Below are 24206 nucleotides of genomic sequence, written 5' to 3'. Positions count from 1 at the left end.
TCCGGTTCCGGCGGCGGCGGGTTCCGGTTCCGGCGGCGGCGGGGCGGCATGGCGCGGAGCACGCTCTCCTCCCGCTTCCGCCGCCTCGACATCGACGCGTACGACGAGAACCGGTTCGTGGAGGAGCCCGAGGAGGCGGCGGCGGCCGAGCCCGACGCGGGCCCCGAGGTGGAGGCGCTGCTGCGGCAATATCCTTGCGGGCGCCGGCGCGGCCCGGGCGCTGCTCGCAGCGAGGCGCCGGGGCTGGGAGCGCGACGAACGCGCCGGGCGAGCGGTGGATGCAGCCGCCGCTTCGCCGGCTCCTCAGATTGCCGCTTTCCGGAGAAGCGAATTACCGCGGCTCAGCCCGCGCGCCCTCCTCCGCCTTCCCCCGCGGCCGGTGCCGCCGCTCTGACCTTGGCGCCCTTCCCCGGCAGAGCCCGCGGGAGGCGCCCGCCGGCGCCCTGCCCGCGCCCGGCCGAGGCTCTTCCGCGGCCCCGGCGCCGCCGCCTCGCTCGCTTAGCGTTTGCGGCAGCGTTTACTGCGCGAGTTAGCTGTAGCTGTAAGCGACACGAGCGAGGGGTCTGCTAACTGCTTGTTGTGCCTCTGCTCCCTGTCTGTGCCACATCTAGCTGCTACCGGGTCTCCAGAAATCGTTCTTGTAAAGCCCGTCATTTATCACCTTTTATGGTATTCAGGATTTTTACACAAGATTGTCAGTTGTGTTGGAGTGAGTTACAATAGTGCTAATAACTGAGCGGTTTGAGTCCTTGACTTGCTGCGCTGCACAGGTGATACGCTCCAAGCTTTCCACACAGCCATAAGGAATTCGCCTGTTAACACGAAGAACCAAGCGATGAAGGTAAGTGGCGCCTCGGGGTTTCCTGAAGCGGGTTGTGTCACTGCCTTGCAGCAGTGATGCACCAACCCCTAGATTCAACAGCGGATCACTGGGGCACTTCAAAATGATGCAGTGTTACCCCACAAATCTGATTAATACCTTAATGCTGTTAATTAGTGATAAAATACAACAGTATGCTGTATTTTCTATGTAGGCTTTGTGTTCAGCTGCACCATCCATATGCAGGGTCTGCTGCTTTTCAATGCAAATAGCCTGTTAGATAGCCTGCTCATAAATGAACTCAGCTCTAATTGCCATGGGGGGGGGGGGGACACAATGGAGCAGCTGATGCTTGTGAAGAAGAGGACAGTATTCTTTGGATAAACCAAACTTTCCTTGCTTAGAAAAGCAATTGATGGAGTTAGTGAGAATACACCTGAAACAGTGTTTGCATGTGGATTTTGCAATATGCTTTAAAACAAGGAATTTGGCCTTGCACTATCGAATTTGTTGCAGCTCAGCAGACGATTCTGCAACCCCTTTCAGTTAGCCCTTCTGAGAAAGAAGCATGAAAAAAAATCCACTTTTAAAAGGTGTACCCATCCTCCTTCTCGCTGCTGAAACTTAAAGTGAAAAATGTTAACCTACTTGGTTACAACAAATAGACCAACTTTTTAAGGTAGTGGTCTTCTGAGCATTGTCAAACATAGGTCTTTGATACAGTTCCAGCTTTGCTGGTTCTAATGTTAACTTTTTTTCTTGCCTTTGCAGGAACAGGCCCAGGGAACCATGCTTAAAGTCCTCACATCTTTTAAAAGCAGTGAAATAGAACAAGCAGTGAACTCCTTAGACAGAAATGGCATTGACTTGTTAATGAAGTACATTTATAAAGGATTTGAAAAGCCAACAGAAAATAGCAGTGCAATATTACTTCAATGGCACGAAAAGGTAAGTTTCTTCGGGTGCTCTCCGGGCTCAGCCACCGGTCAGTATGGTTGTTGTYGGTGCTTCCACTGGAGCCCTCTTGTATATGATGGCAGGGGATTCATCCCAGAGGAGCACAGTACTTGGAAATTCCTTTCATCTTTGGTCTCTTAGAACTTGAATTCGTTAAGCCTTTGCCTGAATTTCAAAGTTCACCCTCAGCCAGGAGGAGAGGTGAGACTTGTGGTGGGAGGGTGCAGTGTCGGCTGGAGGAAGCTCTGCCACCTTGTTCTGTGTGTAAGGAGTGCAATGGTTTCCCACCAAGGAAAAAGAACTGGGAGTGGAGATGTGATTGACTGAGCCCTGGAGCTGGCAGTGTTTCTTTGTAGTTGAGCATTTGGTTAATAGAATGCTCGGGATGCGTAGGTCTGGCAGAGTTTTCACCAGTTAAGTGCCTTTAGCAGCATACATGTCCCAGCTTAAAAGTAGGATTGAGCAAACCTGTTTAGTTTGCACAATAAAGGCTTTTGAGATCTCTGAAGAGATTCCACCTGGACCCAGGGCAGTCTGCTCTAGTTTCTGTGGAATGACTATTTTGAGATATGAGAGCGTAGGATGTGTTTAGCAGCTCTTGAACGTTCTCGTTCTTTGTCATGGATTGAGGCACATGAAACAACTGCTCTGTGCCCCTCCTCCCAGGTGGACATCTGTGCAAAATGACTGACATCTTCCCCAACTGCACAGGTTTTAAGTGCAGCACGGCCAGCTATTAATGGCTCTGTCATTTGCAAAAACTGCTCTTGCTGAGATATATAAAGACAGAAATTGTGTTTTTAATAGTGACTCCAGCTGCTGGGAACTGTCAGTTGCTTTGCAGAATGTTTAGCAGGGGAGGAGGAGAAAATATGTTCTCAGGACAGCAAGGAACATGTTTCTGCTTGATTTTTTTGTTTTGTTTGTTTATTTCCAGTGGAAACTTTTCTGTTAGCTGTGGGCTGGTGCTCCACAGTATATAAAATTACTCAACATTCTGCCCTGACTGGGAAGAAGTTAGTGCTTAGAGCATGTAGGCACACGTAGAGCATGTCTTCCTCATCGTTTTGAAAGGAACAAGGCAGGTCTGAAGTAGGCTGGGCAGTGTTTTAAAATGAAAGCTGTCCTTGTATTCTGCTTTCTGGCACTACTGGTAAGAAATGTGACTGGCTCAGGGAGGAGTCTGTGGTTCCGGAGTTCTGCCTTTGGAAAAGGCCCGTGTGTCACCCCAGGTAAAGCAGGTCTCATGACTCAGGAATGTTTGCATGCACACATTGTGTGCAAGTTCTCATTCTGCGTGGATGCTTTACTTTCATCTACGCCCTAATGACAGCAAGATGTCAGACACTGTTGATCATTGTTCTCCTTTCATAAATTGCAATACCCACTTGGCTGCATTTGAATTATGCCTTCAAAGTAAACATGCTGTTTTAAGCAGCTTTAATATTACTCATTTTGTCATGATTAAGCGCATCTTCTAGACTTTAGAAGGATGCACATTACTTAGGTTGAGGGATGCAAACCAAACTGAAACGCRCCTTTCCTCCATTCCCCATTCGGGGACATGGGAAGGGAGACAGAGTCTGTATTTTCAGTAATACACGTGACATGAGTATCGTTCACTAGAACTGAAAGATGGTTTGTCAGTTTTTGGGGAATGTACGTTTCCCTTCGGATTTAGTGGTATATGGGTTACTAAATTACTGTAATTGGTTTTGTCTACCCTTCAGTCCCTTGGCTCTTGTGTCACTGAGTACATTTACAGAATGTCACCATATATGTATGTACTGCAGTAACATGAGTCAAAGATCACTCTCGTGTGTATTTACAGAGGGGAGGGGAGGCACACACTTCCCAAGATCATGTGAGGAGATAGGAACAAGCAAGGATCTGAATTCAGCACTGATCTCCTCAAGTAGCCTTTTTAGCTGTCATCCTAAGTTGTCTAGAGAACACACAACAAAGAGAAATCAGTGTGTGAACGTAGAACTTGTTACCACAGGAAGTTAAAGGCGGCAGCAATGTAAAAGGCACCTGCACAGGCATGAAGAGGTAGAACAGCTTGTAAACTGTATTTCCTGTTCTGTTGGTAGCAATTAGCATAAAGAATTGCTTTGTGGTCTTGGGCTAGCATAAGTTAACTGATACATACTAATGCTTTGTGTGATGGAGCGGTCGTACCAAGAGAACAACCAATGTCTGGCCTTGCAGGCTGTTGAGAGTTTTATCATGGAAACCTGACACTGCAAGATACAGTTTAGTGCCTAAATGAGACTTTAAAATGTCTTTAACATCAGCATGTGCTAGAGAAAATGAATAGATTTTTCCTAATGAACTGTTTTCAAGATTTGACAGCAAAAAACGGTAGAGTGAGAAGAAAAGCCCAAGATGCCTATGTGCGAAAAACAAGTTTTTGGAGAGGAGCCATATACTTCTCTGTTACCAAGCACAAAACTGTTTGTTCTTCTAAGATGCTTTTTGTGTGCGCTGCAGTGACTGTGTGTAACACCCATCTCCTTTTCCCATCCCCACAGGCATTAGCAGTAGGTGGACTAGGTTCCATAGTAAGAGTTCTTACTGCAAGAAAGACTGTTTAAAAGACTATTAACTTGAACCAAGAAGACGAKCAGTTTTGGATCCAGAAGAAGGAATTAGCTGAAATGACACTGGTCCATCTTTATAGAGATTGCAATCTGCTGAAATACTATGGAAACCTCTTCTTGGAATGCTTTCAACTTTAAAGGTGGGGGAAGAGTAAACGTTATTCCTGTATGCTCTGACTATCAAATACAGGAGCCAAGACATTATCCTGATCCCTTCTTCTTTAAAAGGCAGAGAAAAGGCGAACTCCTGCCCCCTATTACTGTAAGTGAACAGGTACTTTGAGATGCTCCTTTATCAAAGTGCAGTGATATAAGATCCTGCGTCTACTGCTTATTTAAGAGGTAGCTATGTCTTTGGCAGATGCAAGATTCTGACAGCTTAAAGGTGGGAGAAATGATTATTAGAAAGAGGGTATTGTGCATATGGTCAAAGGACTAGCTGGACTGTGGGGCTGGTTTCATTGTAAAGTGCCTGCTGCATTAATAAAGTTCTTGGATCACATGAGTTAAGTAATTTATTTTTAGCTAAATTGTAAGTCTGCCATTGATTCAAAAGCAGACCAGCAATATACCAATTCTAAGCTAAGTGCCCACCTCTGCAAGAGTGCTCTTCAACTTCTTACAGAAGTTGTCCTCAAATGTAAATGTACTTGCTGTAGGAAGTGAAATCAAGCTCAGCTGTTCACTGTATCTTAGAAAAGGCCTTTGGATATAGTGCATAATTACCCATGACTTGATTTTACACTCTTGCCCATGCTAGGAAGTCAAGAAAATACTTCAAAACTTATTTATTAACCTATTTATGCATTAGTTTATCCTAATCTCTAAAGGACCATTTGACAGCATAATAAGCAGCTTCCTTTGAATGAGTGCAGGTGCTCCATCCTTGATTTGCCYAGATAGAAGAACACAACTACTCAAATGGTCACTGCTTCCAACTCAAGTTACAGCACCTAGGTAATAGTCTTCAGTTTCTACAGCGTCTCTCTAGAAGCTCATTTTGCACTGTGCATATGGAGTCTGACGGGTATCTGTTAGGAAGGAGACCAGGCCTCGCTTCCTTTTGTCACAAACAAGTGTGCTCCAAGTGAAGCAGCTGGTAAGGGAGGCTGTATTTCACTTGGTCTTTGTTTTTATCAGCTGCTAAAAGTGCAGTAACAACTGTCCCTGGTGAGAGATGACTTCAGGAGTCATTCCTGGCCTAATCCTCTATGAGAAATAGGGGCCTTAATTATATGGCTGACACACCCATTCTTACCATATATAGGAAGATGGGTTTTGTTTCATTCTTTAAAATTCTCTCCATTTTAAATAGCTATAGCATCCCAGTGGAGATAACCAGAACTATAAAAGAGAAAAATCAAGATTAGCGTTTTAATCAAAAATGTATTGCACCACAAATTTGATAGTGTTTCATAATACAATCCATATTTACAGCAAAGAAGGAAAGAAATCCAATGGCCATAGAAAGGATTATGTATACCGTTGTTTTTATACAAGGAAAAAGTGCATTAGCTTTTTAATATATGTATACACACCATTCTTGCTCTGATATATAAAGAAAATTCAACACAACTAATTTATGRTAAGTTGATCCTGTAGGAACTCTGGGATCTTAAATTGAAATTGTGTTTGTTAGTAAATACATAAATCTCAGAATATTTATTACTATTTCTTCTAGGTTCCCTGTACTGCTTTTCTTACTGTTCAGCAGTAACCTTGCAAGCCAGGATCAACTTAAACCGATTAGTCATTCAGCAGCATCAGCAAGAGTAGATGAAATCCTGTCCCTTGGTCTCGGGTCCCTCAGATGCAGGGCAGGCCCAAGGGGACGTTCCAAAGAAAAAGACTTTAGGGAACAAAATCTGGGCCCTTCCCAGAACCCACAGGGTTATCCTGCCCCCACTTGGTTTCAGTATAGGAACACTTGATACAAATCTACTTTTTGATTGTCTATTTTCATGTTAAAGCAGAGCTGTACTCTTCCCGTAACTTTCCTATGCTATGCAGTTAAGTGCTATGAATCAAGTTACTAAAGACTTTGTTTGACAAGCTTCAGTATACTGAAAAATCTTGTTGTTTTTCTTCACTTTAAATAAATATAGCCTAGCTACAAACTGAGGAGTGTCACTTTTGTCATAGTAATAGCTACTTTGAGTATCTGTGCCTGGCTACTTAAAATTTGGTGAGGTCAGCTAGGATATGGATTTGCAGCACATTTACTACTCCTGTAACTGACCTCGTGTGGAAGGATACTTTCAGCTTTACCACAGCGTGAGTGTGGGCAGGGAGCAGCTCACATGCTGTGACTCTAACACTGTATCTTACTGCCACCACAAAGGTCATTCAGACCTCTGACAGCAAAGCTAAGTTAAAACCCTGAACAGTGACTGTATCTATCTCCACCAGAGTACAGGTTGAATTTTCTTGAAGATATTTAATAAAAATATTGTAAGAGAACTACCAGAATTGGAGCCTGCTCATTGAATGCCACGCGTATGTAATTTTTTGAAAATATATCCCATTTTTAAGTCAGATTGATTGCTGCTTCTCATTTTCATCCATTTTTCTGGTTAGTGACTAAGGACAAAATTCTGCTCTCAGTCCTTGAGGCAAGTCCYAGCTTGGTCCCCTTTTCCTAAGGTGGAAGAAAGCAGGCTGCTGGAGCTAAAATTCATTGAATAATATTTTGATTTTGCTCTCAAAAAAAACCAAACAAAAACTCATAAGCAGTGTTCCTTTTACCATGTAGTTAGGACACAGTTAATAGCCCGCTACATGTCCGTAACAGCTCTTTTAAGCATCAGTAATTGAAGTACATAAAACCACAACCAAAGAGGCAGATACTGGTTAAGAAAATCTGTTGCTAGCAAACTTGCACAGGAAAAAAACCAACAAGGTGTTTAGTACCAATATTCTTCACCCTTTGTCACTAGAGTTTTTTTTTTCTTTTAAATAAAAGGTATTTTCAGTGTGCATTTACAATACCTGTAATTCAGCTTTAAAAATTTAAAATGGTTTACTATCCCCTCTTCCCCATGTTAACAACCTATGGTACAGACTAGTAGATTAGTTTTAAAGGCGACTGAGTATTAGGTACTATAATTAAGACCGTTTTAAATATTATTTTTCTTTAAGAAAAGTAAAATCAGACAACTCTAAAGTTGTGCTCTCAAATTAAATAATCATCATCATCAACATGCAGCCTTCAGGACTGCAGGCCAGGATATATGCACCTTAAATTACACAGTGATATGAAAAAATGCAAACTATTAATTATGTCAGTATAACAAGGCAAGGCAGATTTTTTTTTTTTTTTGGTTAAAGCTCCTGCTCCTGTTCTTTGAAAGGCTTTTCAAACCGTCAGGAATTCAATACAGTACTGCCAACATTCTTTTCATTGCTTGCTTTCCACAGCGAGACAAGGAAGCTTTACTGTACCTAGAGTTATTCAACTCTGGCATTTCATAACAGAAGCTGGAATCACCATCGTAACAGATGCAAATGTTAGAAGCTTGAACTGCCAGCACCAGTGTTAGTGAGGTTAACATTACCCTTTGGTGCCAAGAAACAAGACCGATGAGCACAAGGAGCTGACTTCCATTAAGAGACCATCGAGACGACAGTCCCTGGATCCAACCCAAGAGAGGTGTTTCAGTTTGTGGTGAAAATTCTCCTTGCACAGTATTACTTTTGTAAACAGTATCAAAGTTCTTGTACAAAATACTGCAATGACAGTGATTAAGACACACCTGAATTAGTGTGTTGAGTGTTCTTTTCACAGAAAATAAGTGGCTAGATGCTGACTGCCAGTTTTCAGGTTCCCTTAAGACCATGGTGTCCTTGGGCTTGAGATAGATGGCCGGATACTGCCTTTAGGAGATGGCTTTGACCCAAACCACGACATCTGGGAAGGGAAAGCACAATATATATTAGGCTAKTTTCCCACTTTTAGAGAAGCTGAAGATTTGGAAAAGAATGTAGTACACATGCATCTCCCCATCATTTGATGGAAACAACTATTTATAAAACATGCAACACTGCATAATGTAGACTAAGAAAGTGAACATAATTTCACACAGTCAGATCTGGAAGAAACAGCATCCTGCTTCTGTAAGCGAAGAACACTGAAGATAACATTTATGAATATTCCTTCAAAATAATTAGGGTAATTTAATCACAGTGTCCCTAGCCAATCTAGTATGAGAGTTCCCTGAGCGAGATGTCAAGGAATTCTCCCTCTCTTAGATTCGTGTATACTGAACATGTTTAACTTACTGAGTGGGCAGAGAGAAATGCAGAGCATCTAAGGAACTGAGGCAGCACTCATTGATGAACACACACTAATAACCACCTATCCAGGGGCATACAGAAGATCTTGTTTTATGCAGTGGAAAGTAGAAACAGATCATGTGTCTAAGTCCAATGTCAAATGACAAAACCACGAATCCAGTGTCCTACTCTTAAACATRAGATTGTCCTAGCAAAGAGCTTCTGGCTACACACAGTGCTTAGTCCACTGGGCAATACTGTGCTGCTTTTCTGAAGCACTGGAAAGTTATATTATATTTACCTTACTGAAACAGACAATTTCAACATGCATATATGTGATTAGTGCATACTTGAACATTAAGTGTTATTGTAGCTAAAGTATGGAAAAAACACTTTTCATGATCTCCCAGCATCTAAGAATTTTCGTTCCTTTTGCTGGTAGTCTACAAGCAGAACAGAACCCTTACCTTGTATTCCAAGGTTTCTTTAAGCATATTTTCTTCCTCTTGTGAAAAATTCAGTAACACAGATACAGCTTTAATTAGATGGAATGCCTGAAAGAAACCACAGTAGTTGGTTGGTTATGATGCTCTCGGTCTCTACATTCTGGATTATGGTGCAGCACAGATTTTTTGTAGGTTTGGTCACAGGCTTTTTAGTCGCAACTGTGAAGAGCAGAGCAGGAGCCTTCCATAAACCCCCAATAGATGAAGATGGCCTGCATGCTATTTCTTCTGTTTGTGTTTACTGGCTTTCTGTTCTTTAACAGTGGTTTACATATTTTAAGGGAAGACAAATTGGGCAGCCTAGTTTATTAGAACATAGAAGAAGCATTGCTCCTGTGGCACTGCATGTAGGCAGGAAAGAATCATGCCATTTTAAATATACACTTAAGTATAGTAACTCTTTAGTACTAATATTCTTAATTGGACACATCATGCAGAGACACTAAAGCAGTCAAGCACTCAGGATACCATGGAATTGCACATCTATTTCTTGATCTTACGGTAGCTACCAYCTGATTTGCAATTAAGCAAAGTATACTGCTGGCATGACTTTTTTTTTACCTATAACTTTTTTGACACTGAATGTGGAGAATGTAAAGGAGCTCTAAACGCACAAGGAATTAGCTCTTAGAGATCAACAGCAAGTAGTTTGTGTCTTTTTGTTATTTTTATATTTATTCTAATTTATTCTCTTCTATTTATTTTTATATTTATTCTACCCTGAAAAGCATATGGAGCATGTAATTAGTAGAGAGGGAATGTCTTGCAGTTTTGAGTTTTTAAACCTACAGATATAACTACCTTTTAAAAATTTATATTTCCCTTTCGTTTAGTTCATTATAATCTGTACTTCTAAACATACACTGTCAGCTGTTTTGTTTCACTTTGCTGAAATCAACTTCTTTTTAAGTGCAGAAACTGCACAAACTTCTTTTTAAGTGCAGAAGTGTAGAAATCAAATAGAAGTGTCCTATTTAGAACTTGCTATATCTGCATTTATTTTACATTTGCATTTAATTACATATATCTGTTGGGTAGCAGGTGGCAGTTTCTAGAGGAAGGCAGACTAGAAAGAGAAGCTAAGCATACATCTTTACCTCAGATTCCCGGCAGGACATGAATTTTAGTACAACATGTTTAAGGTATTCAAAGTTTATCTCCCTTGAGTCATTTAAATCAGAGTTGTTCGTGACAGTCACAGAAGCATTAGGCACTTCAGAATTTGTTTTTTCACGTACTTCAGGTCCCTCACTGTCAGGCCTTATTTTCTAAGAAAGAAAGAAAGAAAGAAAAAAAGAAAAAAGTGCATTGTAGACTGTGTCAGTTTAACACTGGGAGAGGATTCAGGTATGAGATGTCTAATACAAAGGGCCTGTATCCTCACAGTGGGTACAACCTGGGTATCAAGAGGACAAGCTTCTCCTCGTCCTTCATGGGATCAGCAGAGAAGTGTCTTCTCCTCTCCCTAGACTCCAAGACAGAAGCTAGTTGCTGTTAGTGTTACATGTACATTACCCAAACCAGCATGGAACTGGGTCTAGGCTAGAAATTGTCATCTGACAATTCACCACAAACCTGCTTTGTGCTTTTTAAATGGGGGCTTTCTGCAAAAAGCTCAGAACAAAAATCACAATATCAGAATATTTTAAAGACTTTTTTTTTTTTAAGATAGTAAATTTTTTTTCTTGGAGAGGAAAACTGTTGTAAGAGGGATTAAAGAAGAATTTTCCCCAGGGCAGACATCACTCCCATGGTAAAACTCAGCTGAGTGGCAGCTAAGTATCAATCAAACCTCAGTTCTTCTCTCTACAGACATGTATTAAACGCTCAAGGTTACCAAACACAGGTCTTCTATACCTATCGATTCCTCAGCTGCAAAACTGGTAATCAGAATAACAGTGTTGCAACTGTTTCATTCTGTGTTGCATGAGTTGGGTGATGATGGGTACCGTCTATTCAATGAATCATTCTAGATCATTTGTTATTTATTTGCCTATATTGAGGATCCACAGATCTGCCTGCAAATACAAGGAAACTGCAAACATGCCTGGTAAAAAATTTACACTCTAGCTAGCAGTCAAGCTTTCAGAATTAGTAATACAAGTAACTGTGGCAGTAACTGCCATCTGGAGAGACTAAAAAGCATAACCCTTACCAACTCTTTCTGGAGCGTTTTTTTGAGTTCTGTCATTCTCTGCTGTAGCTGCTTTATCATCTGTAAGTAGAACAAAAACAGTGTTGTATTTTGGTATCTTGTTTAGACCTATCTTTCTGTGGCTCCAGCTTGGGCAGCACCAATTATCAGGCTTCTTAATTACAGTGGGAAAAACTAATAGCTGTTTCTGTTGTTTCAGTTTACCTTGTTTTTCTCAGCTATTTGCTGTTCCAGCTCTCTGTTCTCTTTTTGAAGTTGAATGATGTCTGCAGCTGCCACCTCTCCATTCTGTTCCATCACACGGTTTTCTGGAGGATGTAAATGTTTATTATTCAAGGCTCTTGCTGATTCCTCTAGTTCTGAAGCCTATAAAAGAGTAAATTGCAGAGGTATCACGACATTTGCAGCCCATGAACACTCCCCAGTGAGAAAGCTTTGCTGCTTATTTATTTATTACCAGAAAGCCTTAGTGGCAATCTAGTTGGCTACAACAATTTCYCACTGGCCTGCTTGGTGCTTTTCAGTCTCTATCTCATTGGTTTCATAATGGTTCTCTCAAGACATTTTATCATTCAAAGAAAGTAAGGTGCTGCCTTCTCTAAGCCAGTCACAGATCTGGCAGGAAACAGCTTCCCTTAAGAAGATAAGGAACAACAAATAACGATGGCCTACACTGCTGGTGTTTCAGGCATGAGCAAGGTGACAGAATAAACAATTCCAAGCCCATGTCATCAGGCATGATAGAACCAGAGCCTCTTGCAGAGTTATTTTTTTCCTGAAAAGTCTGAACAGAGCAGATTTGCAACTACACTCACATTTCTCTTGTGTTCTCTGGCCAGCAGGCACTCCTGTATCTGCAATTTCAATTCATCGATTTCCTTTCTTGCTGTTTCTTCTTTCTCTGCTGCTCGGCTATTACTTGCTTCTATATCAGATTGCAACTGGTGCATTTGCAGCAAGACAGCTTCACGGTCTGAGGAAGGAAAGACCTGCTTAGTATCAGTCTATGAGTCAAAAGGGAGTTGCTAATTATCCTTCTTAAACAAAGCAAGTTACAGTGACAGTAAATCCTGACCTCTTCACATTGCTCTGTCATAAAAGACAGAAAGACAATGGAGTTTAAGCCACCCAAGCTCACATACATGTCATTGCAACAGAGAAGTCTGGTTGTCTGAAACTCAAGTTTTAATACTTAAAAACGTAATTATCAACTATATCTCTTTTAAAAGAACATGGATCCCCATCACGAGTCAGGGCTCTCCAGAGAAGGAGAAGAATGAAGGCTGTGACTGTGCAAGAACAATCTTGGGGCTGAGCTGTACGCACAAACGGCTAGCTGGCACAAACGGCTACTGACAGATGGAAATCCACTGAAATGGTACCAGCAAGAAGCTAGAGTTTTGTTGCCTTTCTAAATAATGACAACACACAAAAGAAACACTGATGAGAAGTTAGGAACTGAATGAAGATAATTATATATTTTTAGTATGACRGTGTGACATATTAGTTTGCAGCTGCTCTTCAAAAATGTAAATAACTACTTTCAAGCAAGTGCAGATTTGAAAGCAGTGCAAGAAAGCAGCAGAGTTTTTGAAGGGCATTTCTTTATTTCATGCGTTTTGTGCAATACATTTATCTACAAAACAAAGTACAACAGGATTTGTTACTTATGGCGTATAAACACACAACACCTTTAGTAAGAGAAATGTGTGTTTTTTTTCTTTTAAGGATACAGTAGACTGTCCAACTGATATTGAAATGTAAGATTTTCAAAATTCTAATACATGAAAGATGGAAATAAATCTAGAATTTTTACAGTCTGTAGACAGGTAAATGCAGAACTATAGACTACATTCAGATAAAGCTGTCTGGGATGTGGTGAACTCATTTGGTCTAACCTTGACTGAGCTGGTTTAGTTCTTCCTTCTTTTTTAGAAGCATGTCAGATTTTTCATCGATCAGCTGGTCCTTTTCCTCTATTAAGGAAGTCAGATGTGAAACCTTGAAAGCAGACAAACAAACAAACAGAATCCGTTAACAGTATAAATCTAGAACAGGTCACGGAAGGATTTCAGCGTATCTCAGAGCTTCAGAACCTTTTTTTTTTGGTGGGAGGAATGGGAGAAGAATTCTCATATCAGTAGCAAAGGCAGTGACTGGTACCTACAACCTGTACCTACAAGAGGCTGCCTGAGCTCTGTGCTAGGAACATACTTTGAAAAAGTGGTTCGTGCAGCATTAGCGTCAGATGCTACAATGTAGAAATCTGTGATCTATTCAAAGGCTCACAGAAGACATCAGCTCCACAGCACTGGCCTCATTAAAGAACAGAGATGTCAATATGCTGCCGGAGCTAAAGCATTCTTCTGTTTCTGGTAAGCTCTGTCCCACAGTTACAGATTGCCTCGTAACCAGCAGGTGGCAGCTGTGAGACAGCCACGGTGCAAAACTGCATTATTCACCATTCTACAGCTGGACCAAGCAAGCATAGATCTTCAACAGCTCCAGACAAATAGAGAAACCAGAAGATGGGACTGAATTCAGTAAGACTTGCTCAGTTGACAGTTCCCAGCTTAAACAAATGCAAGCTCACATTATCTACTAAGACCATTTTTAATAAAAAAAAAGACCATAACAAGACTATCCAGAATTTACACTTGCTTCCTGAATACAAACTCTTCTCTACCTTAGGATGAAGTTTGCAATTTTAGAGCTGCTGTGCTTCAGAGAGACATGATACAAGCACTGAAGGGAACAAAACCAACAGAATATATCATTGGGTTTTGTTTTTGTTTTTTAAGAACTGCTAACAAGTCAATGGATCAGGATGGCTGGCCCACTAGAACTACGCACCATCTCACAGACTGAAGTGCTCTGAAACATCAGTCACCTTCATTCTGAGCTTATCTGTTCATCTGTTATTATCTGKTCTTTCCTTCAGTCGTTTAAATCCAACTGCCAGAACTTGCGGTAATTGAGCCTACAAACTTATGAACTTCCCTAACTTTGCAGTCAGCAGCGTTCTACATGCTCCCGCTGAGATAACTCACAGAAGTTGATTACATTCTTGTGTACACATTTACACAGACACCCTTAACTACTGCCGTCTTGCATGCTGAAGATATGATTTTGATTAATGTTCCTGAGTATTATGATAATTAAGCCCAAATCTAGTCCGATCTGTGCAAGGTCAACACACCCAAACACATTTTACGCTGTGTCAATATTAACTAACCTGCTGTTGTAATTCCTCTTTTTGTTTTCGTGTTTCTTCCAACGCTTTGGCAATTTCAACACTGACAGTCTCTCTGCTGCTTAATTCCTTCTGCAAACCAAAGGTAATTCAGAGGTTACTTAGGAAAACTAAAATCCAGTCGGTCTCTCATCTTTAAGCCCAAATTCATTATCAAGTAGAATGCATGCATTTATTAACACATCATGATTTAAACTTCCAAATGAGACTTACTGTTAAGTTTTTACCAGTGTTGACTTAAAGCTGATAGATAGCTAGCACTCCTTAGAACTTACCATAAACCCAAKAAGTTATATTCAAAACCTTAAAACACCTTCTGGGCATCTGCTAAAATAATTGATTTTCATTTCTCTATTATTAAAACCATTATCATATCATGCCACTCTTGAGGCAGCTGCATTTCGGTGGTAGGCAAGGAAACCCTAACATTAATTTTAGAGTAATTCAGTATTCCATTTAGGTCTATATGAATTAAAGGATTACTGTTATCTGCAAATGTAAGAGCAGCACAGAAATGTATAGAAGAAGCTAAACACATCCAACATTAAAAAAAAATAATAATCTCTTTTTAGCTTAAAGTCTGTATTACAAAGTGTCTCCTTCCTACAACTGACCTTTAAATCCAACTATGTATCCAAGAGTAGCTAGAGAAAAGACTTTCAACAGTCTAAATTTATATTCGAAAGAGTGAGCATAAGTATATATATTGGTGTGAAAAAGGAAAAAAGAAAAGAAAAGAAAAAAGTATAACTAAAAAGCTGTAAATACCTGACAGAGTTCCATTTAGTTTTTAACCATTTTAGAAGTAATTCTTATGAATGGAATTTGATGAACTGTTATTCTCATTACTGCTAACAGGATTCAAAAGCTCTTCATGCCTGACAATATGGGAATATATAATTTCTGCCTGATTTAGGTAGATCCAAGCATTCTGTTTCAAGAAAGGATCAGCTATTTGTAGYGCTCCTCAAATGCAAATCAAGTGTCAAAGAAGATTTATGGCTCTAAGTATATACAACCTGAATCTAATGTGATTTTAAGTACTGAGAATGGAATACACTTTGCCATTAACTGTTTCTCAAACTAGGCCCCAAATTTAACCAGTCACTAACCAATTAAGCCCTTACCTTTAGCCTGTCCAGTTCAGACTCTTGTTTTTTTAAAGAACTCTCATACCCTTCTCTGCTTTTATTAAGATTTTCATTTTCCTTTTCCAATTGGCTCTGTAAAATAAAGTTGGCTTAAGTACTAAGCACAAGTATTATCATGCTTTGCTTAAACAATTAACACATCCAATGAGTTGCTTTATTCATACTCAGTGTCTCAAAGTATTAGATCTTTTGTATAATGCTAGAAGCTCTGAGCATGCTAGTTCTACAAGTTATGTCAAAATCATTTTGCAAAGACTCAAATGCCCCACTGAACAGTTTCAGTACTTACTAGCTTGTGTTGAGTAGCTGTTTTATCGAATTCCCAAGATGTTTTAAGAGCAGTTATTTGAGACTCTAGCCCAGCAACTTTCTCTTCATATTCATGTTTCACACTTAAAATCTGTTGCTGCAGTTTACTTCTTTCATTCTCTAGATCAGTTTGCTGAAGAAAAATAAACACTAGGTTAATAAAATAGCATTTTGAAGCTCTGATACAGACCAGACACCATTTCATATTACAAATGCCCAAAGTGAAATAAAACGGTATTTCTGTGGCAGCAGTGTCATGTATTCAAATACAGACACTAGAGTAGGAGACAAGCAGCAAGAAAACACTTGAGTAACAAGACCAACACACAGGGAATTGAGTGTCACTGGAGATGCTGAAAATCAATTTGGTACTGGTCAGTGAAACATCATGCGGAGTACTCACCAACATCTGGATCTGCAGATCCTGCTCACTAGCTTCTTCCTTGCCCTTCTTTAATGCTTCTGTTGCAATCTGTAGTTCTTGTTCCAGTTCTTTTTTCTAAAATACAACCATATATTAACTTCCTTATCCATTGGCATCTACATGCATGCAGAATGTGGAATGACTCAGTTGGATAAGTTAAACATTAAACCCCTGAAACTACACAGTTCAGGAAGACTGCCTACTTGACACATGCAGCTTTTTTCACAAACTCCACAAATTCTCTCTCCCTCTAAACAATGCCTGCACTTCAGCTGCTTAGTTCTTAGTATAGGGAAGATAGGCATGAAATCCATAGCTTCATAATCAGTAGCACTTCTCCACTCCTCAAGGTGAGATCATCACCAGAGACAATGATCGATAGGACTTTCCTTTCAAGACTAAATATGACACACAGTCTCACTTTTGGTTGAGAGCACAAGCGTAGTGAGGGGAGGAGGTGGTATGGGGCATAAAGAAGCTGGAAACAGTAGCAATTTGTAGCGAAGTAACAAATAATACCTGTGTTTCCAATAGGTTCACAGTCTCAGCATGATGAGTTCTGTCTGTTAGTAACTGCTGCCTGGTTTCATCCAGTTTCTGCTCAAGAGTAGTTTTCTGAAGATTGTGTTGGAGAGAAGAATGGGGCAAAGCATGGACAAAGATTATTTTACTTTATTTTTTTAAGATACCCTTATATGTTCCAATACACACTGGAGGGACAAATGTGCATGCATTACCTCATYGTACATTCCTTCCATGGGTAATAAGCAATGCATGTCCATAATAGCTCTCCTTAAGATTGCACTTTTAAGCAGTCTATAAAAGTAAAACTACCTCCTTGAGAAGTTCCTGCACGTGTTCATCCCCCGAAAGATTTCTTTCTAGCTTCTTTTCCAAGGAAGACACTTTTTCCTGTAGCTGTTCAATAAGTTTATTTCTCTCATCATATTCAAGAGTCATCTGTTGGAACAAGAAATCACAAGATCTTCTTTGTAGCCAAGCTTTCATCTAATCCATTGTGCTTTGAGTTGAAAAAGTGTCATTAGAAAGAGAAAAGTCCTATYTGAAAAGACAATATGATTCTGAAACACTTTATAGACGTTAAATTTCAAACCCACTGCGCATTACCCAAGTACACATCTTTATACAAGTCAATAGTAGATGCATCTGAAAACACTTAATCTGCTCATCCTTTCAATACTAGTGTATAAAGAATTTATTAAACCTTCAGTTCTTATAGTTTCAAATAAAGCGTGAAGCACAAGCACATCTTTAATATATTTGTTTTCTAGAGAAAATTCAGTCAAAGTAAAAATACAACTAATACATTCACAGACAAGGCTCTGGGAATTAAAACTAGATCAAATAAAGTGCTTTCGGATCACACACAAACTAGACAATAAAGTACCTTTTGCTTGTGTTGTTCATATTCCAGCTTCAGAGATTCATGCTCCACCTGTAACATTTCCAGTCTCTTCTCACAACCAGAACCAGCAACTCGAGCCTAAAAATTAAAAAAAAAATTACTTGCTTTGAAACTCAGATTTCCAAAACCATGTAATTAATATCTAATCCTACTTCTGTAGRCAGGGAGGTCTTTGAATCAAACCTCACTTATCTCAAACTTACATTTTGCAGGTCTACAGACAGCTGCTGAATGACAGTTTGTAGCTCCTGTTCTCTTAACTCCAGAGCAGTGATCTTATTTTCTGCATTTGTCTCAGCTGTCATTAGTTCATCTCTTCACAGAAAGAGAATAAAAAAAGTAACGTAGTGTGCCAGYAAAACAATCTTTAGAGATAATTTTGCTTCTTATGAAAATAGACCAAGCAACACCAACAAGACCTTTTTGGCCTCAAACCAGCCATTGTCTTGATTATACATTTTACACAAAAGTAAGGGTTAAGCATTAGGTACTACAGAGCTCCAAACTAGGAGAAAAACATTATAACAAGCTTACAAAATCCTAAACAAGTTATTACTTTAATTGGCTTGAGAAGAAATCAATAAAAATCTGGCATGTACATCCACATACTAGAAGTGATTATACAGTCAGTTTACTGCATATATAAACTCTTACAAAAAGGCAGAGTTGGGAACCAAGTAAAAATACAAGGGGAATAAATACACTGCTCCTCACAGCACAGCACACCACATCCATACCTCTGTGCCTCTAGCTCCAAGCACTGCTGCCGCAACTCTTGAAGATCTTTTCTTAGGCCTGATGACACACTGCTTGTATCCTGAAGCATCTCTTTAGTGTGAGTTAGTTCTCGAGTGCATGCCTCTAGTTCCTGTTCTGCTTTGCTCAGAGATTCTTCCTTTTTCAAAAGCTGAATATTAGAACATTATCTTTGACAATACAGATGACCCAGTAACACTGATAAGGAATTCTCATTTAGACTTATCTCCTTTATTAAGTTATGAGCTTCAGCTAAATGAAGTAACTCCCAGAAAAGGCAGTGTTGAAATACTCTATGTAACACTGTATGTGTGTTCATACTGGTAGGATTTCGATGCTGAGCAAGTCTGCACATAAGTATCAAGGCTAAAAAAAATTATTGCAGTGGTACTATTAACTAGGTATCCTAAGAGAAATTTTAAAAGTCTTGTTTAAAAATAATCTTACCATATGTTTAACTTTGGCCATCTCCTGCTGCTGAAAGCCCTCCAGTTCATCAATTTCATCTCTCTTTTGAAAAAGGTTTAAACTCTGCTCCCTCATTTCTTGTAATCGTGTTTCAAGCATTCTTTTTTCCTGATAAACCAACAAAAACAAAAGGATTTCATGAATATCTGTACACTAATTTCAAGTCAATGGGAGTTTAGTTACGCTCTCTGGAAAAGGAATCTTGTCTTGCATCGATAAAGGCTCTCTGATGGTACTATATATAGAACTAGGACTTCTTCAGAACTCATGTTGTAGTAGGCAGCATGGAATAAATTACTTCAAAAATCTTTAAAATTTTGTCTTCATTAAAGTTCAGTCAAGTCTCACTTTAAAAAACAGTATAGAAGGTAACTCAAGCACAATATTACAGGTAATTAATTCTTAAAAAATTAAAAATTTACAGCCAATAGTAACGTGCTTAATGTCTTCAAATCAAGATACTTTAAAAGAGATTGAGCTAAACAGCTGCAACAACTACAGCAAGATTGAATTCATTTTCTAAAAAAAAGCCTACAAAATAGGTTCATTTCTTGTATGAAATAGATAACTTACTGCAAGATCTCAGAACAAGTCCCCCCCTCTTTCTGCATCCCAGCTGCTCCTCTATAAGGAAGTAAACTACTCTTCTACCTTACAGTATCACAACACCTTTCTCACTGCAACCCTCATTCTTTACTTCCCCACTCAAAACTAATTCCAGAAATATCTTCTGAAGTAACAGGGCTGGTAATGAAAGCATATCTCTGGCTTCAGTCATTGAACAAAGATCAAATAACAAAAAGGGCTGAACAGAGCTGAATCCCAATAAGTATACAGATCGGTGTTTAAAAATACAAAAATTAGAGCTTAATTACCTTTTCAACTTGACCCAATTTTTCCATCCACTCCTGAATGAGAAAGAAAAAAGAAAAATAGAAGAAAAATCAAAATCCATTTATAGACTTTTGAAGACTGCAATTATGATAAAAAAAGAAATTTTTTTGTACTGTTAAGAGATGTTAAACTGTGGTAATGATTAAAAAAGGAATGACTAAAATAAAAATAACAATAGGATTTAAATATAGAAAAGCTGAGGAATCATTTATGTACTTGAATACGTAAGCTTTATGCAATTAAAATGAAAATGACAATAGTTCTCCTGTAAAGGAATCTTACCAAATACAAAGRTGAGCTTAACTACTTTAGAAACTTCTGAGGGCTTTTTTAAAATCAACAAGAACATTCAGAACAATGACAAGTCCTACAACAGTTCTTACATTAGCACTTAATGTTCCTTCCTTTCTTTGACCTCAGCAAAGTAAGCAAAAGCAGTGCGGAACAACTATTTTCATTAATGGTGACACCTGCTGACTACACCAAGATCATGCACTCCACAGCTGGTTAAAAGTTCAGTTGTTCAAGCTGTAACTATTACCTGGTCCTTTTTTTCTAAGGCCAAAGCCATTCCTTCAGCCATCTTGGCTCGGTTGGCCTGGTGAGCTTCATTCTGCTCCTGAAACTTCCTCATGGAGGCTGCCAACAAAGAATCACCAGCTTTATTACAAAGCCATCTTGTTAAATCGCTTCTCAATTTCCTGTATGTTATTTATAACTTTAAAGAGTTTCTTATCCAAGTAATTAGCCCCATCTTGACTCTCTAGCACTGATCCTGTGCCATTTATTACATCACATTACACATTTGCTCGCACATTAGACAATTGCCAGAAACAACAGAAGACATGGGTACTGTTCCTCACTGGATTATAACAAGGCTGAAGGCTTCAAAAAAAATCTCTCCCCAGCATTAGCCACAAACTTGGTAAAGAGAGATTAATGACAACTTTGTTCAATAGCTAAACTATAGCTGTTTTTTTTACACTGTAAGAAAGATAAGCACTTGGGCTCTACTTTTTTGCAACCTAGAGGTGCACAGTTTGAAAGGAAATGCATTTAAAACAACTGTATAAACTCATTTCTTTCCATCTGCACTTAAACCATAACAGTTTTCAACTTAAAAAAAAAAAAAAGTACGTACAATCCTGATGCTTTTCTAATGCATTTTCAAGCTTCTCTTTTATCTTCTGCAAGTTTCGGATCTGATCAGCATAATCTTGTGTGAGGAGGGAGAGGCACAGACCAGGAATGGACATACATTGGGGAAGGAAATTAAAAAAAAAAAAAGAAGAAAAAAAAAGATGAGTGGAAAACAACAATGATTTTCTCAACTAGAAAATCATTTCTGCTGAGGAAAACTTGGGTAACCATAAAAATGAAGACAAGCAAATYCTGTCTATGCTGTCCATAGGGTATATGGTTGGTACAAACAGGAGGACCTGACCTAGGTGTGCTCATTACACAAAAAGGGCAGTAGACCTGGTACCACAGAACGAAGAACTATTCCCACATTTTACTCTATTCAAGAAGTGACCTAATTTTACTTCTGTTTAGAAAATCTCTCTCTTAAGAGTGAATGAGAAGACAGGGGAATTCAAAGAAGCTTGTACTTTTGCTCCATAACACACTTCAACCTGGACTCTGATCCACTCCATACAACAGGGATGGAAAGCAGTGTCAGAACAGAGTTCTTACAAGACTTTTACAGGACAAGGTATGATCGTAGAAAGAAAAACAGTCTCCACATTGTTTTATACCAAATCCTTTGCTTTTTATTTGTTTGGGAGTTTATCTTTTTGTGGAGTGTTTCTGTCAACATCAAAAAGCATAGATCTTAACAGACGGGAAATCTCACRTGTTCTGAGTAAGTAAGAAAAAATGATGGGGAAAGGAAGACAGCATCCAGTGAAGACTCTTTCTGTTTAAAACACATGGACAGAAAGCTATCCCAACTGTTCAAAAGAATCACACAAATGTTGCCAAGAAATCAGCAGAAAAGAGTCAGTCAATCAACCTTTATACAGTCAGCTTTACTGGAAGCTACGTAGATGACAATCAACCATGCTGCTACAAATTAAAGTTTTCTAAAAAAAAAAAAAAAACATTTTTCTTAACAAATTAAAACATTTAAGTTCAAAGGAAAAATATTTCCTAAAGTAGTAAGGTTTTATACAAATCAAGACACATACCGGACAGTTTGACCTCCAGTTTTCTTATCTGTTCATTTCTTCTCAACAACTGGGATGAAAGATCCTCTCTAGAGCTGCTTCCATCAGAAGCCTCAATAGAAAAACAACACCCATGTAAATTACAAAATTTAGAAAAAATGATCCTGTCATATACTAACTTTAAAGATAATAAACACTATCCCACCTAGGAATGAGGTTTTCATTTTTCACAAGGGAAGAGTTGTACTAGCACAGCAGAATGTATAAAAGATGCTGAAGAAGAAAAAGAGTAAGGGCTTAAATGGTCAGCTCTCCAGTGTGGGCTTGTTCCATGAAATACAAGACTTTTAAAACCTATAGCTGCAAAGTATTTGTTCAAACTGACCACTGAGGACATGGCATAACAGAATGACTGGAAAAAGGAAAAATTAGGTTATACAGTGCAGGTTTTGGGATGGGTCCAAGTGAAAGGTGTCATTTTGGAAAACTAAGTAACCGGAAGAAGGAAAAGTAATACTTTTCAYGTTGAATAAATTCCCTTAAGTGCTCATGCAATAGTCATTCCATGCAAAATCCACTGCATAGCTAACACATGATTCTTTACGTGGTTTTTTTTCTATACAAAAATCAACATTAACAGCAATTAAATGGGAACTGCTAAAACAACTCATTCTTGAAGGGAGAAGTTTTATATGTGTGTGCGTGTATATATATATACACACATACATACATACATATACACACACATATATACATATACATACATAAACATACACAGACAGTAAAACAGAATCATAAAGGGACCTGCTGTGCTAAAGCACTACAGCACATATTAACTGTTGGGTCCAACAGTGGTGCTACGCTATGACTTAATCCAGGTTTTGAGAAATACGATAGCCATCAAGGGGCAGAGGTGCCAGCGTTACAGGGTTTCATTTATCCCACGCACAGCCGTAATTATACAGCTTGCTTAAACAATACTGTATAATGAATCAGAGTTTAAACAAGACGTCAGAGGAACCAGAAGTTTTACTYGAATGCAACAAAACAGAATACGTTTTCTTGGCAGTTACATAAACAATATGCTCAAGCAGTAAGTGTACCAGAAACCTGAGAGGTAAACATAGAACCAGATCACTGCTAACACCAGTATCCAGCTTCCTTGTCTGCTGCTTCAGTAATTACTTCTGCAGGYAGGTATCTTACACTCTGCTACAGATTTATTCAGTATTTTGCATCTGTTTAACAGTGTTCTGTATTGAGATAGTTTTGTCACTTGCTTTTACATAACAATATAACCTTCCTAGTAACTACTCTTAATATATAAATATTTTCTCTTCAGTAGCTACATTCACTGAAGCTAGTGATTCATCTACATGTTAAGACCTACACCTACACAAACATCCTATATACCAGAACACATACCCAGCTCATACACCGGACTTAAAATGGTTGCCTGTCAAGCCGCACTGGAAATGCTGAAACAAAAAGCAAAATCCCAAGCAAAGTGCAACTCACAAAGTCATCTCCCGAGTCCGCTCCCACGGACGTGATCGACTCCTTGCTGACAGACCTAGGTATCCTGGCAGCTCCTCCCGGGCGAGGCGCAATAGCTGCCTCTTCCGCGATCTTCTTCTTCAGTTTCGCAAACATTTTACTGCTCCAGAGCCCCGAAGTAGCCAGGTACTTGGAAGAGCCGCTACCTCCGATACGGCTAGTGCACGGGTGCTCCGTGTAAAGCTTCCAGACGTCGAGATTTAATTTCGTGCCTCATCCACTCAGTTTTATTGCATCTCTAGTTCCATTAAAGCCCTCATGGCCTAACAGCACCTGCAAATTAAAGAGATAAGGTTTCCGTACCAAGGATTGCCACCAATATTCAATACCTAACAATAACTAAGTGCCTTTTAATTTCATACGTGCCATAACACGCTCAGAGCGCAGAGCAGCAGCCGCGCAGAGCTCCCGCCAGCCCCGAAGCGCGCCCCGGGCGGAGGCAGCGGGCCCGGCCGGCGACTGCCGAAGGGCCCGGCGAAGCCCCGCC

At 39.5% G+C, this 24206-nt stretch overlaps 2 protein-coding genes across 6 annotated transcripts; one reads left to right on the top strand and one right to left on the bottom strand.

Annotated features, from left to right (window-relative positions):
• ARPC5L (actin related protein 2/3 complex subunit 5 like) lies at positions 1–8131 on the top strand. Of its 3 annotated transcripts, none has more exons than XR_003257504.1 (5): positions 1–188; positions 769–841; positions 1592–1768; positions 4312–4520; positions 7798–8131. XR_003257504.1 is itself a non-coding variant. In XM_026089828.1 (4 exons), exons 1-4 carry the CDS (start codon positions 49–51, stop codon positions 4372–4374), a joined length of 444 nt encoding a protein of 147 aa, XP_025945613.1. In that variant the 5' UTR covers positions 1–48; the 3' UTR covers positions 4375–4885. The 3 variants fall into 3 exon arrangements, 1 of the variants encoding a protein (XP_025945613.1); XR_003257502.1 differs by having other exon boundaries at positions 4312–4642; XM_026089828.1 differs by lacking the exon at positions 7798–8131 and having other exon boundaries at positions 778–841; positions 4312–4885.
• GOLGA1 (golgin A1) lies at positions 5741–24131 on the bottom strand. Of its 3 annotated transcripts, none has more exons than XM_026089728.1 (22): positions 23681–24130; positions 22184–22274; positions 21136–21210; positions 20536–20633; positions 19976–20008; positions 19080–19208; positions 18614–18783; positions 18080–18191; positions 17859–17954; positions 17285–17410; positions 16970–17065; positions 16430–16525; positions 16007–16159; positions 15694–15789; positions 14549–14638; positions 13212–13314; positions 12129–12286; positions 11518–11679; positions 11314–11373; positions 10256–10426; positions 9120–9206; positions 5741–8287 (listed from the first exon to the last, which is right to left on the bottom strand). In XM_026089728.1, exons 1-22 carry the CDS (start codon positions 23813–23815, stop codon positions 8207–8209), a joined length of 2418 nt encoding a protein of 805 aa, XP_025945513.1. In that variant the 5' UTR covers positions 23816–24130; the 3' UTR covers positions 5741–8206. The 3 variants fall into 3 exon arrangements, with proteins under 3 accessions (XP_025945513.1, XP_025945524.1, XP_025945533.1); XM_026089739.1 differs by having other exon boundaries at positions 18614–18771; positions 23681–24129; XM_026089748.1 differs by lacking the exon at positions 15694–15789 and having other exon boundaries at positions 23681–24131.
• Between the last annotated feature and the right edge of the window lie 75 nt (positions 24132–24206).

This window comes from Apteryx rowi, unplaced genomic scaffold, assembly GCF_003343035.1.
Source record: "Apteryx rowi isolate R43461 unplaced genomic scaffold, aptRow1 scaffold_120, whole genome shotgun sequence".
Classification (NCBI taxonomy): domain Eukaryota; kingdom Metazoa; phylum Chordata; class Aves; order Apterygiformes; family Apterygidae; genus Apteryx; species Apteryx rowi.
Note: the sequence above shows the minus strand (reverse complement) of the source record. Positions and strands in the feature narration are given on the sequence as shown.

Excerpts from the sequence above, each read along its gene's own strand:
- ARPC5L (XM_026089828.1), top strand. The coding sequence starts at position 49 with ATGGCGCGGAGCACGCTCTCCTCCCGCTTCCGCCGCCTCGACATCGAC. Across the intron at positions 842-1,591 it reads CGAAGAACCAAGCGATGAAG|GAACAGGCCCAGGGAACCAT; the intron begins GTAAGTGGCGCC and ends TTGCCTTTGCAG. Across the intron at positions 1,769-4,311 it reads TACTTCAATGGCACGAAAAG|GCATTAGCAGTAGGTGGACT; the intron begins GTAAGTTTCTTC and ends CCATCCCCACAG.
- GOLGA1 (XM_026089728.1), bottom strand. The coding sequence starts at position 23,815 with ATGTTTGCGAAACTGAAGAAGAAGATCGCGGAAGAGGCAGCTATTGCG. Across the intron at positions 13,315-14,548 it reads AAGAGGAATTACAACAGCAG|GTTTCACATCTGACTTCCTT; the intron begins GTTAGTTAATAT and ends TCTGCTTTCAAG. Across the intron at positions 12,287-13,211 it reads ACTAAACCAGCTCAGTCAAG|ACCGTGAAGCTGTCTTGCTG; the intron begins GTTAGACCAAAT and ends TTCCTTCCTCAG.